A 15,364-nucleotide genomic window follows, 5' to 3' on the forward strand; every position below is an offset into this window, starting at 1 on the left:
ATCAAGAAATTTTGTTTTCTTCTGTGGGTTATGAAAAATGAAAAAGCAAAATTGCTGGGTGACCAAAGATAATACTATTCTGTACATGTTTAAAACAAAATCAAAATAAACAAATAAACACACTGAAAACCAAAAGGACACAAAATCCAAACCCAGCCCAAGGAACTAAAAGCCATCTTGATGAGATAATTAATTTTACCTTTAAAGGTCATTATTACTACAGCACTGAGAAACGTTTACAGCTGATTTAAAAACGGAAAACTTATAATTGTCAAATAAACTTTTCTGAAACAGAATATAAAAGCAATTTCCAGCAAGAATAACATTTAAATGAATGGAGGCAAAAGAGATGGCAAGCCTGTCCAAATGAAGAATGCTTCTTCTATAAGAGGATTTAAATTTATTTTTTTTTAAAGAGAAGTCACATTTAGCTATGTAATTACAAAAAAACTATCACACAATGAAATACTTCTTGGACTGAAGATATTAAAAGGTATGTTCAGAATTTACTAGGTGTGAATTAAAGCAATGCTCCAAAAGGGCACAGAATATGAATTTACAATCTAACAGGCAAAGCTTGTTTTTAATAGCAAGCAGAGAATTCCTGTTTTACACACAATATTTTAAGTAGTAGCTCTGCAAGTTCAGCGGGTTTCTGTAGGCTACCCTACCTTGAACATTTCACAAAGGACCTTCCCAGAACTGGGAATAACACACAGTGATATTTTTTCAATCATTTTTTCCAGAGCAACATGAATAACAATATAAATTCTTCTCTTAACACTGCAGAATAAATTCATAACCTAGTAACTCCCTGTGACTCTCTGCTCTCCAGAAATTGGCATAATGTTATAAAATCTCTGCTCACTAGTCCTCACACATGTTATTATTGGCTTTATTAACCTTTCATAGGGAAATGCTGATCAGCAGAGGTTGTCTGTGATTAAAGCACGGGAGCAGCCCCATTTATTCTAGGCAGAGAGCACCACATCCACGACATCTCTCAAAAGATCTGACTGATTTTCCCCTGTTAAAAACAGAAATCCCCCTTCCAACTTCGAGAGGAGATCAAATCCAAGAAAACCAAATCCAAACCCGAAAGACAAACGCTCAGAATAACTCCCTAATATTTCTGAATTATACATTTCACTTCTGTGCTTTGTTGTATGCAGCTCTGGAAACAAGGGGCCTTGACTCTTGGCTGACAGAGGACACCCAAAGATATAAGAGCTTGTGAGGTGCCAGGAAGAAAGTTGATAGCAACTGTCTAAAAAAAAACAATTCTAAAACAGAGTTGACATTAAATGACACAAATTAATTCTTTCTACAAATATAAACCAAACAATTTGCTTCTAGAGAACATCTTGATGTTTTTAGTAAAAGTAATGCATTCAGAGGGTCAGTTATCCTAATCTCTAGTCCTTAAAAAAATTGAACACTGGAATTTTTAGGGGTTGAAAAGTGTAGATGAGCATTACAAGAGGGAACAGGAGGACCCACCAGTTCATGAAACAGAATATCATGGATGGGTGCAAAAAGACTCATAGGATTTTACTCGTTTAAGTACTGTCAGTTGAATTTGTGATAACAGTCACAAGAGATGTAGCAGATTTCCTGGAAGCACATTCCTGCAACTCTTTGTATGTTCATTGCTAAGCTTGGGAATTATCTCTTCAATGTGAATGGAACAACAAGAAATGTTAAGTGGTTGTATGCATTCTTTATAAATAATGACTGCAGAAACGAGACAGAACACAGAAATGTGGGCTTTGCACAGATGATACAAATATGGAAAAGAACTAAGCCCTTGAATTATGACATTTCGAGTTACAGCCCTATTTTACTCTACTTTTCATAGATATTAGGCCTCAGAACCACAAATAGATTAGCATGAGTTTTTAGTTTTAGCCATTTTTGCCAAAGACACTTGGACTTATTTGAGCAATGGCTGCTCAGGTGAGCAATTGCTCACCTGAGACATGCTTCTTCCAGCAGTTGGTGAACAGGCTGAAGGGTGTATTTGGAACAGGCCAGCTCAGCATGGGAGTCAGTATCATTATTTGTTGTTGGAGTTTATGTGCAAAAGAAACAGTAAATTTAGCATAATAGTATTGTCCATGCTGTAAATCTGAAATTCAGTTAGCTGTAAACATTTGATGTTTGTTCAGCTAATTAGTCCTCTAATAGCTGCAGTATTCAGATGAGAAGCTCGTGAGAATAGATATGTAATTAGTTTTCCAATGTTCCATTTGTGCCAATTCCATAAGACTGTTTTGCAACCAGCAAAGAGCTTAGAAGGGAAGATCCTGGATGACTGGAGAAAGTTGAGCAGAGCATTTTCCTTGGTAGAAGCAAGAGGGATTCACTGTATTACATCCAGAGATGCCAACTGCAATGCTCAGGACTCAGGAGGACACAGGAAGGAAAACTATTTATATATAAGCTCTCAGAGCACAATAAAGCAATGAGAAAGAGCCAATACAAGCTTGCTGAGGACAGATCATGTCAAAGCAGTCTAACTCCCTTCTTAGACAGGATAAGTGGCCTGGCAATGAGGATACAGCAATAGGAGTGACACGTCTAAAGTATCCTCAAGCCATTTGATTTGTCACAAAGGACATTCTCAAATGTCCTTGGGACAGCTTCCCCCGCAGGGAAACTGCACAAGCAGGACCACAATCAGCTGAAGAATCATAATGGAGCCACAGTTATCAGTGACCTGCTCCTGTGTCAGCCAGCTGTCTCCAGTGGGGTTATATGGTGTCTACACTGCATTCTGCCCAGTCTATTCAGTAGTTTAACATCATCAAAAATTGTATAAATTACACATGAGAATTTTAAGAATATTACTAAAGTAGGAGGAGATGTACTTGGGAAGACAGCACTTAAATTCAAACCGGCAATTCCTGGCAAACTAGAATTTAAAAACAACAGGACAAAGTTCAAGTTAGACACATACAAGGTGAGCCCAGAGAACTGCTAACAAATCCACTCACACAAAAAGAGGAACTCACTAAGCTGGAGGTGCAGCAGATCACAGTGTGAGCCAACAATGTAACTCACTGTGATTGTTAAAACAAGATTTTAAGAGATGAAAGAACTCTATATGCAAGCAGTAGTGGTAACTAATCCACTCTTATAAATGCTAGTGTGTCTCAGCTGGAATACAGTGCCCAAATTTAATCTTCAAGCTATAAAAACCCGTGCAGCATCCAGAGAAAAGCAAGAGAGATGAAAAATACCAGAAAATATCCCATGAAGAGACTGCATTAGTTTGCAGCACACACAAACAAATCTTTTATTGAAATTTTTCAAGGGCCACTTCAAATACATGTTTCATTAATACTGTGTACCTTATCTTTGGTGAATTTCAAGTGGTACCTCAGGTCACTTCTAAGCCCCATTTCTGTGATGATTTTTCTGAAATATTTCCAGCAAGCCAAACCAAACTCCAGCACTGATTTCATTGTATAAAGCAGATGTAAAAGAAGAAAGGCTTAGACTTGCAAAATATAACAACTGAATTACATAATCTCTATAATTCAAAAGTAAAAAAAAAGAAAAACCTATTTAATCTATACCTAATCTGAAATTAAACTTTGTATTCTTCTCAGGAGGAGCATACCAAGTCAAAGAACTTAAGAAAGCAATCACTCTTAGTGTCCCTACATGCTATAGCAATCAGAGAAATTAATGAAGATGAGGAAGGAATGCTACTTTTAATTCAGATTTAGCATCCAGTAATTAGGGGAAAACTCCTTTTACACTTGCAGAAAAAAATGAAATTAATAACAATACTTGCCTTCCAAATCAACCAAGATGCATAGTATTACATAATTATAATGAAGGGCGTAAGAAGATTCAGAAAAAAAAAATTTAAAATATTTTGACACTCTAGCACTGACCTCAGCAGAAGCAATTGCTTTAGGCTTGTTAAACATCAGCTAAATCAGGCTTTCCAGAGGAGACAATGTGCCTACATTAACTATCTTTAAGAAATTGAAACTCACTTTCACAGTGCTATGATTAATTACGAATAAGCTTTACAATACAATTTAAAATGAAATCTTTTTTCACTTCAGTGAAAGCTAAGAGATGCTTGAAATTACTTTCCTTGTAGAAACTACACATTATCTCTAATGTAAAACTGTATGAAAAAGAGTTTCCCCCCATGTATCTATAAAGGAGTGATGAAAGGTCAAAGGGAGACAATTGTTCTATGGGTTCCTTTGGAGGTTTTGTACCAATAAATGAGCTGAGTGGGTCACAGTACTGGATGCTATGAGGGCTGGATGGTTTGCCTGGCCTTGCCATTAACTCAGAACAGCATCAGAAAATCACTGAACACAATACCCATTTGTTTCTTTGAAAAACAAAGTTAATGGCACTCCTTATGTTTTGTGAATCTTTCCTTATCTATGAAGGAAAATTACTACTTTTAAGTACCTTATTTTAAGCAATTCAGCATGCCCTAGCCAACAAACTTAGCTGCTCAAAAGCAATCAGATAAAGTCCAGTTCTCCCAGGAAAGATGAATTTATTACTGTTTGTAGCATGCCTTAGAATCCTGAGACAAAAGATGCCTCACAAATGGGAAGTGTTGATTTCAGGAACAAAACATTTACACAAAGCCTTTGCTTCATTTAGCATGTAAGAGCAAAAGGGAATGCCTGCAAACGAAAGGATTGGTAAAGTCCCTGATAACCTGACCAAAGGGTGGGGAAAAAATATCCTAAATCTGTGTGGGCAGGGCCAAGTGTCTCTTAGGCAGTGGGGTGTTGGCAGGTGCCACCCTCAATGTGCAAAGCAGAGGTGTTAGAATGAGATGGCACTTGGCCTGCACCATCTGTGCCTCTGTGGCCTCAACTGCAGGGCAGAGTTCTTCCAGGGCTCTCAGACTGGACCTGCATCATCATCAGTATGGCACTGAGCATCATTTTCAGTCAGTGTGACGATTTTAAAGGAATTAAGAATTGATTCAGCTGAGAATCTCATATATTGTTGCTATCTTGAACCTCAAAGTTAAAATAAAAAGTGACTCATGATGACTCTGAAGTTAATTGTTGAAAGTTGGCATGTAGATATGCTTTAGGCCTGATACATTCTAGGAGCTACAGCAGTAGTTATACTTGGTACACCAGTTCATGCATTAATAAATCAACAAGGCAATGCATTTTTGATGGCCAGGTCATTGTGACCATCAAAATCAGCTGATTAGGTTTAATTTCAGCTAAAGACTGAAATTGTTTTTTTGAAGCAGTGTGAGCAGTTCCAACTCAGAACATTCTGTGATTCTGTAAAGAACACACACACCTCTGTCATAAACCAACATATGGATTGATGAAAATAAATGCCTAAAATAACCTAATGGGAGAGAAAGAGCATTTCTCACCTTTACTGCTGATCAGTTCAGCATGTATTTACTCCTGTCACCCTTGAAGCACAGATGAGTGTATGACAGATTGGATAATATGCTCTGCTAAACAAGCTCAATGACACCTACCAGGGTGCCTGGTCACCTCTGGACTTTACCATGTCTGTCAGATTGAGGCTGATTCTCTTGAGATCAGCTATAAAACAGAAGGATGGAAGGGCATATCTGCATGGAGGCACCACACAGGCTGCAGAGAACACACCAGCACCCCACCATGCCCTGGGGAGCCTTTTCCTTGTGTTGCTGCTCTTGGGAAAACCATTCCTGGGTACCCACATGCTCACCATGCTTTACCTGCACCTCCTGCATCATCAGCAACAGGGAAAAAATGTCCAAAAAGAAAAGAAAGGAAAAAAAAAAAAAAAAAGAAGGCAAAAATCCCACCCCAAAACCAAACTAAAAATCAACTCAACCAAGCAACCAAAAAAAAACCCCTAGAAGATAGTTTACCTTGCAAAGTAGGAAAACCTAAATGCAAAGAACTACTAGCAGGTGCTGGTGACAGGTGCATAAAGTAATTGCTAAAACAGAGGAGGAACTTGGAAGCACAGGTCTTAATTTCCATGCAATAGTGATTTTCTTTTATTTTTTTCCTGTGTCTCTTTGTGATGATGACTGTCTCATTTCTGTAATTACCAAAGATGTCTTTCTTGGTCATGTTTTTCTCATCACAGCAAGGGTGTAGTGCTAATGAGTTTTTCTAAGAAACAGAAATATACACTGGCACTTTTTCAAACTGTAAACTGGAACGAAGCATTTCTGCTGTGAGGAAATCTCAGCACTAAATCATAATCAATCCTGTCTCACTAGTTACGAGAAAAGGAGAGTAGAGAGATGCAGAGTCACTTGAAGGGAAGGTTACTGTTGGTTTAGATTTTTCTTTAGATAAGTTTTCTAAATTATTTCATTCAATTTGTCAATAAAATCCCTAAGATGTTTATTGTAGTTTGTGACAGTATCCATTACGTTGTGGACAAAATGGGGAAGAAAAAGCCCTTTTTGTGAAACTAGTTTAAAAGCAAGCTGTTGATTAAAACAAAAGAATTAGTAGGAATTGGTAATTTTTCAAAACCTTGAATTAGCAACAAGTTATCAATGAGGCCACAGCATATGACATAGTTCTCATAAGCTGCAGCATCAGCACAGCATTAGTTTCCAGTGCTTATCCCACTCTTCTATCCAGCCTGATCTGAGGTGTAAGATGGTGGAACATGAAATTTCTAAATCTCTCTAGTTTTTTACTGTGTGTGATATTTTGCTACCAAAATGATAGAGCACAGCCTAATACACTCAAAGTTTGAAATAAATAAATAGATACCACACAGTAGATACCACCACAATGCAGTGTGGGAGACTAAAACAACCCAAAGAAGGAGACACTTAGCAAAGAAAACTTCATCCAGAAACAAACTCTAAGAGGCAGGGACTGCTTCTACCTGAATTAAGTGACAAAGAAATGCTAAAGTATACACACGTAAAATATGCTCAAACAAATTCTCAATAAAGGAAGGATTCCACCAAAGAAATCACCCCTTTAGTATTTTGATGCTAGATGCCTTGCATTTTCTTATGCCACTTTATCCTGATGTATGGAGAATTGTCCTCTCTCCTGTACATGGCACATAGCCACAAGGTAAGAATCCACTGGCTGAGCTGAGGTTTCCTTTAGAGTGTGTGGAATGGCAACCAAGTTGTGACACATTTTTTTTCCCAATCTCATTTGTCACAGCAACTTTTATTTATTCTTTTAAGTCAGTTTTCCATAGAGAAGCCCTTTGTATCTACCAGGAAAACAACGTGTCCCTGAGACAATAACATCGTGATTCATGCTAGAAGCAGAGTTCACTGTCTGCTGGCCCTCAGCCCAGATCCTGAAGTGCCCACTCTTATTTTGTAGCCTACATTACCATAAAAGCAATATTTTATTAGCAGAGAATTTCCAACTCTTAATGTATGCCTGGCTTTTTATGGCTTCATAATGTGTGCAAAATTCAAGTTTTTCTTTGCTTCCTTTCACTTCAAACCAATGAAAGACATCCTGGGTGCAACATCAGCCCCTCTTCTTTCCAGAAGTATTCTGGCACCCTCTTTCATATTGTCTTTTTTCTTGGAATAAGGCTTGCTTCTCAAACCTGTTCACATTCTTCCACACTATCACTTTCAAACACCTTCTATAACAATTTTCATATAGGGACTGTATAAACCATTTTGGTATCAAAGAGTTTTGAGTTCTCTGTAAACAAGAAAAATGCTGAAGATTTATGTGGGAAATTTCTGGTGCTTTCCAACCTGGATTTTTTTTTTTTTTTCTTGCTGGGTATTTCTTTCAGAATTAGGGACAGTTATTTTTTCCACAGCTTCTGCTTTGGTCACATGAGGTGGCTTCCTGAGGCATCATGCTCTTGGGAGGATCCTCCTTCTATTCTGGGACACATGCTGAGGTACACCAGAAAAGACAAGGCTGTGGTCTCAGGGAGTAGCTGAAAGCACCAACTCATACACTGAGCTTTCACTGAAGAGTGAAGCTATAGAGAATCACCTGATAGAAATAAAGCAAAACACAGCCCCCAAAACATGATGAAACTACTGACTCTTCTCCATGACATGCAACTTTTCAGTTTTTAGTACAAGACAAATAATGGTTCACCATTAAAGCAAATATCAAGTGATCCACCAAATGACACATTTTTAGAAGAAATTAATGTTCCTTAACATCCTTTGTGATGTGATCACACATGTTTTCATTAACAAAGATGATTAAGAGTGGATGTAGGGCTCAGGAATGGAGATAGGCCAAGGAAAACCTGGCTTAAAACTTGCAAAAATTGAGCCCATGCCAAGTAATTTGCTTAACTAAGGAAAACCCCAGTAAATAGCCTACTTCCTGAAAAGTGTACAGCAGTTCTACAGCCAGAAGTTCCCCTTCTGACTTGTAAATTGAAACACTTTTCAACAAAAAACAACAACAACAAAGGAGCAGACTTAGTGCAAGTAATTTGAGCTCATTATTCAGCATCACCAAGAGTTCTACATAATGAAACAATAAGGCATAGGATAGCCCTGCCAAATAGTTGCCATTTTCCAGTTTTTAATACTGAAATAAAAGTGCTCATGGTTGGAGGTGATTAGTCATAGATGGAGATGGTTAAGAAATAGACAAATATATTTTCCATTTTCCACTTCCTTGCTTCAGAAAAATAAGAAGAATCAAAGCCAGTATAGCCATGTATTGAACCAGAAACAAGGGAGATAAAATACAACTCACAGAGGAATCTGCAGCAGAACCAGCAAATGGACTTGGTCACAGCTTGTGTCTTCAGACACTTCCAAGATTACATTGTTTTAATCAGATTTATGGTAATGTAATACACCTAAACTATCACGAGTGCACGCATACTGTTCCGTAATTATTATGGGTAGCAAAACATTGCATTTCTTTGTAAAGGACTAACACTTCTGCTGTGATCTATTGCACCTGAAGAACAGGGGATTGTAGACATTGCAGCACTGCCAACATGGGCAAAAGTTAGGTGACCAAAACACTTACTGCCACCCTGAGAGGTTTCCTCAAATGGCCATGCTTGGCTCTTGCCTGATGAGTCCTGGCAGAGATAGGATCATGCAGGTTGTGGTCTGAGGTGTGCATCTTTATTTTACATGTAGTACTTCTGAGAAGCATTTAAAAGTATAATGTAATAGAGACATTTAAACCATCTAGATTAGTATGACAAGAACATCTCCAACAAATTGCAGAAAAAGAAATGGAAATCACTTAGTCCACAGTGCCTGCTTAACAACAAAATGCTCTGTACCAGCTCCTTAACCCAGCGAGTGCCTCTGACAGCATCGCCCTGCACCACACACAGGCAGGACTCAAAGCAGCACACCCAGGGACACCTGCACCACAGGCAAGATGTGCTCTTACACACTTGGGAGGAATTACCAATTGTCACTTCCTCTGCTAGACATTAACCTGTGGTCATAGTACCAGGGATAGCTAAAGGGAAATTTATCATCATTTTGAAGGAAAATATTAAGATTGTATAAGTCATAATCTGCATGTTTTTCTGACACATTTCCACATTTGTCATATTTTCAAAGTTTAACTGACAAACATAATCAAATCTGGTTTCCATTCTGTTGTCATTATCAGAAAAAAAAGAAAGCCTTTTTTTTGAATAGGAAGGATGATTTCAAGCAGTTTCTCTTTCTCATCAGCACTCTCTTAAACAAGTTGTATTGAGCAATCAAAGAATCTTCAGAAAGCCACAAATCAGACATCATGAAATTATATTCTGGGTCTTTTTCTAGAGTGCTTCCTCTTTCCTACTTAAAATAAAACAGAAAGGGAGCACAGTTTTATTCACCCAAGGACTATTTCCTCAAAATTTTCACTACTTGCTAAATGATTTTAAATAAAAAAAGTAAAAATTCCCATGTTTTCAAAAACAACAACTATTCTTTTTCACTTTTGTTTTAACTATTCCAAGTGTATATTAAAAATAAAAGTTTCAGCATGAAATAACACTTAGTTCCCACAACCCTTGCAAATCCTCTTCTACAGTAATAACCACCTTTCCAAGGCCAGCTTACTGCCCATCTTGTATCAGATCATGCCACTCGATACTTACTTTCTTGTGACAAGCATCTGCTCCCTTTTGGTAAAAAATAATTAAAATCCTGTAAGAGTTCCCTGTTCTAGGTCAGAATCAAAGGCACTGGCAAATGATAATAACAAACCAATGCCATCAAGAGGAGACACCAAGATTATTTTTAGCATTATAATGAAGTGCAAGTCAAAATATAGCCACTATACAGATACCAAAAAAAAATTAAATCCATATTCACATATTGCAGCTGCCTTGCCAGAGCTTAGAGATAATGCACAACAAAACTAAACTGCAGTAGTGACATTCAGAAATTGACTCTTGCTAAATGTTTGGAGCCAACCTTTACATCTCAGAAATGGAGGCAAAACAAATGACTCCTTCCAAAATTGGTCATTTCCAATGACAAAAGAAGTTTATGCTTGTGTTCACAAAATTAGAAGTATAAATTACAATCTAACCACGTAAGACCCATCTTTTGTTCAACAGCATTCTCACAGCTTTCTAGGGAAGTATACTGCTTCTAATTTGAAGCCTGCAGCAAAGATGGGTTTTTACATTAGTGGAAAAACAAAGTCACTTGAGCTCACCAATAAACAGCTCTCAAATATTAAAAAAATGTATTTGGGACATCATTAGTATTATCATAATATCTCTACAAGGAAGATGCAGAAGAGACGTGATATCCTTTAATACCAAGTTCTGCAAAAACATCCTCAAATTCTGGGATTTCTATGGGATTTTATTAGCTTTTTTCTCTTCTCTGCCATGTTGTATACACGTAACTGGGTGAATGATGAAAAAAACACATGAGAACTTTTTTACTCCTACAGTAGTTTCCCACTTCTCCGAAAATAAACATACCAGTATGTTTTTACACTTGCTGAAAGTTCCACTACACAACACTCTGAGGGGTGGGGGTTTCCACTCTACAGACACTCTGCAGTATCAGTGCTAGCAGGAAGCTGCTGTCTTTACAAAAAAAGGGAAGCTGCCTGTCTGCAATGCTCTGAAGTCACAGCCTGCTTTAACCCTATATGGGCACATCCACCTTCCCCCAAAGTCAAGGGTGATACATGCAAGAAGCTGAACAAGGACAGAGAGCAAGTGTTGATTGCATCCATACCTGTGCCTAACACATCTCAGCAACTAAAAGCACATCTTGCTAGTGTTGAACGTCAAGACAAACCTTGCCTTAGAATGCTTTTGGCATTTCAAGCACATTTAAAGCACACACACTACTTTACTGGAAAAAAAGCCAATCTTGATGTAGAAGCTACATCAACGTAGTGGCCTCCTGGTACCCACGTTTACTACCAGCAAAAACTGAGCACAGCTGTCTGCTCCTGCTGCTTTAGGTTCTGATGGCATCTGCAGCAGAGCTTGGAAAGTCAGCCAGAAGATTTCTTAATATTTATAGAGAAGCCATGTTCATCCTCGAAACTGTTGGAGAAGCTCCCCTGAATCAGGAGCACATGCACTGTTTTTAAAAAGAACCACAAACACACACAAAACCCCAACATTTGCACTTCAGTTCCAGTAGGAAGTGGAGCAGCATTTCTTCAATGATATTAACACAAAAATCTAGCATCACATGAAAGTACCAGAAAAATGTACATCCAACTCAAAAATCTATCTTTGATATTTCTGTCTTATTTCCTATCTTTCCTTCTGTTTTGGTGATAAAAATCAAAGAAATAAGATTTAATTTGAAAACTTTTATTTCAAATTAAAATTAACTCTAATTAAGCATACAGGGACTCTAAAAGTTACTTAAAAGTTTCTTTAAGCTAAGAGTTTGATCAAGTACTAAGAACAAAATTCATTGATAACATTGAAACACTCTGGACAATTCAGACTTGAAGGCACAAGTATATGAAGATTACTCCTTGGTTCCTTATGGCCATAAATTCATTATCACTCTCATAACTGTCACCTACCCTACTGGATGTAAATATTTATACATTCAGCCATATATTATGCTTTTATGCAAATAAGGGGGGGTTTTAGTCTGATTTTCAAGGGAAATAAGTTTTGTGTGCTTATTTTGCTTGTCTGTCGGGTTCCCTCTATATTTAATTCCAGCAAGTATTTCAAATTTGTAAAAGGTGGAGGTCTCAGTGCTAAAGAAATATCTGCTCACAGAAGAACAGCTCAGGTTAGTGGCATGGCTGAAGTCAAAGAGCTTTGGCTGTAACAGCCCTATGTAGCTGGTGCCAGCCAGGATGCTCATAGCTCTGGTTTAATTTCATACTCAAAAAAGAAGAAAATAAAAGCCTTGAAATGACAAACTGCATCCAAATCAGCAGTATTAATCACAACATAAAGTTCAGCTTAGTAATGCAGCAACAGTGAATTTCCTGTAGAAAGAAAAATTTTTAAAGGAAAAAATGCTACTAAAAGGTCGTACTAAAAACGCACAAGATGGTTTTCAAGTTGTTCTGTGGTGAATAATCTGTGCTTACAATAAGTAAAGTGTGTCTTTGAACAGCTCAAACCTGGATTCTCTTCAGTCCATTTTACCTTAGGTGTCAACAGAATAGCTGCCAGTTTCTCCATATTCTTTATTTTTATGTCACATTTAAATATATATAGTTAAGGACATATCCATCATCCTGATGAGATATGATTGTGCTGTCACTTTTCTTTATGCTGTGATTGTACTTTTCCAGAAGGAAAAAAAAGATTTCCTATTTTTCTATGATCATAACTACACTAAGGAATAAAATTCTCAATTCCAAGTTTTTTGTAAAACAGTTTAATGACTAGCCAATTTAGCAATATGAATATTGGTATTTTACTAGAAATAACTTCTTAATGACTATTAAAAAACTGCTGTCACTGGTGGATTTGAGCTGGGGGGGTTTAACCCTTCCAGCTCTTCCTATTGCCTTTCTCTTGGCAGCTAGTATTTAAAATTCTGCTTTGTTCCTTTTGTATACCATAATTTGTCCTATTTCCTTCTTACGATGCTCCTCTCTGAAAATATGTATGTCAAATTTTATTCTGATGCTACAATGCATTTTCAGTGCAAATTAGCAGTGTGTTCTAATAGTAATCCATTGCACCCCTCATTTTAAGGGGAAGGAGGCAAGACACATGACAAAAATCATAGAGTGAAATAGCTGGAAGTCCACCCACTGGGAAAGGCTGGATGGCAGAACCACTGTGCAAAGCTGCTGTAAAGAAATGCAAAGTAAGTATTATTTTACTTTATATGAGTCTTACATAAAAGGATTTTTTTTTTAATTTGAAAGCACTGGTGTAGGATAATTTATAGTTAGAGAGTTACATTGTCACGGAAATCACATTGGGCAGTTTTAGACTTGAATAAAATTTAGTTCAGACATTGGAGAGCAGAAGAATGCCTCTTGGAACTATGTGAAGCCAAATCGTGCACTGGGAAATGCCAGCAAGCACACTGCAATAACGGTTCAATGCAGAATTCCATATTGTTGGTATTTGCTTTCAAAACACACTCCCCCATCCCTCATCCTTCCTTTCTGTCACTTTAGACAAATCTCTGATCATGGGACTCATTCTGTGCTCCTCAGTCGTCCACTTCTCAAATCTCATCTAAATACACCTCACGTGGTAAAGTGAAATCATTCTTATCCATCACTAGCATCCATTGCAGAAACCTCATCCTCTGCAAGCCTAAATTAAGTGTATTCTGCTAACCTCTTCCAAATATAATCACATCCTTGTCTTCTTACCTTCCCCTTCTAAACTCTTTATTCATGTTTCCTGTATAGAAATGTCAGTTCCATTTCCATAAAGTTATGTCATTATCTTTTGCCATCACCTCTACTTTCTTCCTCATTCTTTACCAACTGTTCTGTTTCCCCAGGCTACTTACTTCTACATCCTTATTAAAATTCCTATACCTTTACACAAAACAAAACCCACCTCATCACTAACATGAAGTCTTCAGTAACTATAAACTAAATTACCTACACAGAATATTCCTTTCACTATTTACCTATTTACCTCTGCCTGGAAGATTTTACACTGTAGAAATAAATGGAATGGAAGGAATTTCTCATTTCTTATTATTACTGATTCAGGTCTCCAAACAGAATACATCTACATTTCTTCCTGTATGATTTAAGTGAGCTTCTGAAGAATTTCTGGTATGCATTGGACATTACTATGCAGAAATCAAATACAAAGAGTGGTCAAACAAAAAATGATTTTAAAATGAATAATGTCAAAGTTTAATTCCAGAGCATTAGTTCCTAGCTGTCAGATTTCCAAAAAATATATTGTAAACAGTTTCTAGGTAGCTTTGTAGGAATTTTATGTAAGAAAGAAAAGCAAAACAAAACTGCCAAAAATCCCGAACCAGCAGAAACCCCTAGAAAACAACAAATTAAGTCATACTACACCAAAACAGGAATTTTGGAGTAATTTTAGCAGCAATGATTTTAGAAACCAGCCAGCTAGAAACGCCCAAAGTCTGCTTCCTTTCCTTCACAACATCTGTACACAGGTCCTAGCCAGCATGCCAATTCCTGTAAGCCCAAAGGCAGAGGAAACAGCAGAACAGCCCTGGTTTCACTGTGGCTTAAGGACGGCAGGGATGGAAGTTCCCAGCCGGTGCCCAGCACATGACACCTACGTAATGGAGGGCTGAACTCCGAATTTCCTCTCGTGCAGCACCGCCCGCAGCACTTGGGCTTTCGCTGGGTATAATGGTGACGTGGAGCAGTGATGCTCTCACTCCCTGCACACTCTGCCTGAGTGCAGCCAGAGGAGCGGCACAGCAGCTCTGGGCTCCTGTGGCAGCACAGAGCAGGGACAGGCTCCGGGGTGCCCCAGCTGAGAGAGGACATGGTCCTGGAGAGCCAGGTAAGTCTGCACCTTGCTGTGGGCTCCTCTGCCTATGGCAGAGTTCAGCCACGCGTGACAAAGTGATTTAATGCTATGCTACAGAGACAGCACACTTAAAGGTGTGATGTAGGTTATAAATTCACTGATATTCTGTGCATTAGGTCATGGTCAGGTCATTTGTAATGAATTGATACCACCCAGAATGAAGATTACAATGCAATGGTGGTGTGGAAAAATGGAAAAAAGAGGTTAAATATTTAATGTAACTGTGGTACATGAACTTTACTTTTGCTCTGGAGGGGAGTAACAGAAGAGGCAGAAACATAGATTTGAATGAAATTATTTGAATTCACCAAGTGAGATGGTTTCAGTATTGTGTAGTCAGATTTAAAGTGATGTCAGACACTGCATCATAAACACAGAATCAAAGTTCTCCTGCAGGGATGTTTGAATTTGCCTTTTAGAATCAATCCATCCCAAACTCAGGTGA

General features: G+C 37.9%; 1 protein-coding gene across 2 annotated transcripts in view; it reads left to right on the forward strand.

Annotated features, from left to right (window-relative positions):
* RASGEF1A (RasGEF domain family member 1A) overlaps positions 1 to 15,364 on the forward strand; it is a 154,459-nt gene that overhangs the window by 89,371 nt on the left and 49,724 nt on the right. The window contains exon 2 of one of the 2 annotated variants that reach the window (XM_088168869.1): positions 13,123 to 13,237. The exons of the other annotated variant lie outside the window; for it this stretch is intronic. Within the exon in view, the coding sequence (XP_088024995.1) occupies positions 13,196 to 13,237 (42 nt within the window). The 5' untranslated portion in view covers positions 13,123 to 13,195. The remainder of the gene's footprint in view (positions 1 to 13,122; positions 13,238 to 15,364) is intronic. 2 annotated transcript variants of the gene reach the window in all.

Source organism: Sturnus vulgaris, chromosome 8, assembly GCF_052056855.1.
Source record: "Sturnus vulgaris isolate bStuVul1 chromosome 8, bStuVul1.hap1, whole genome shotgun sequence".
Lineage (NCBI taxonomy): Eukaryota > Metazoa > Chordata > Aves > Passeriformes > Sturnidae > Sturnus > Sturnus vulgaris.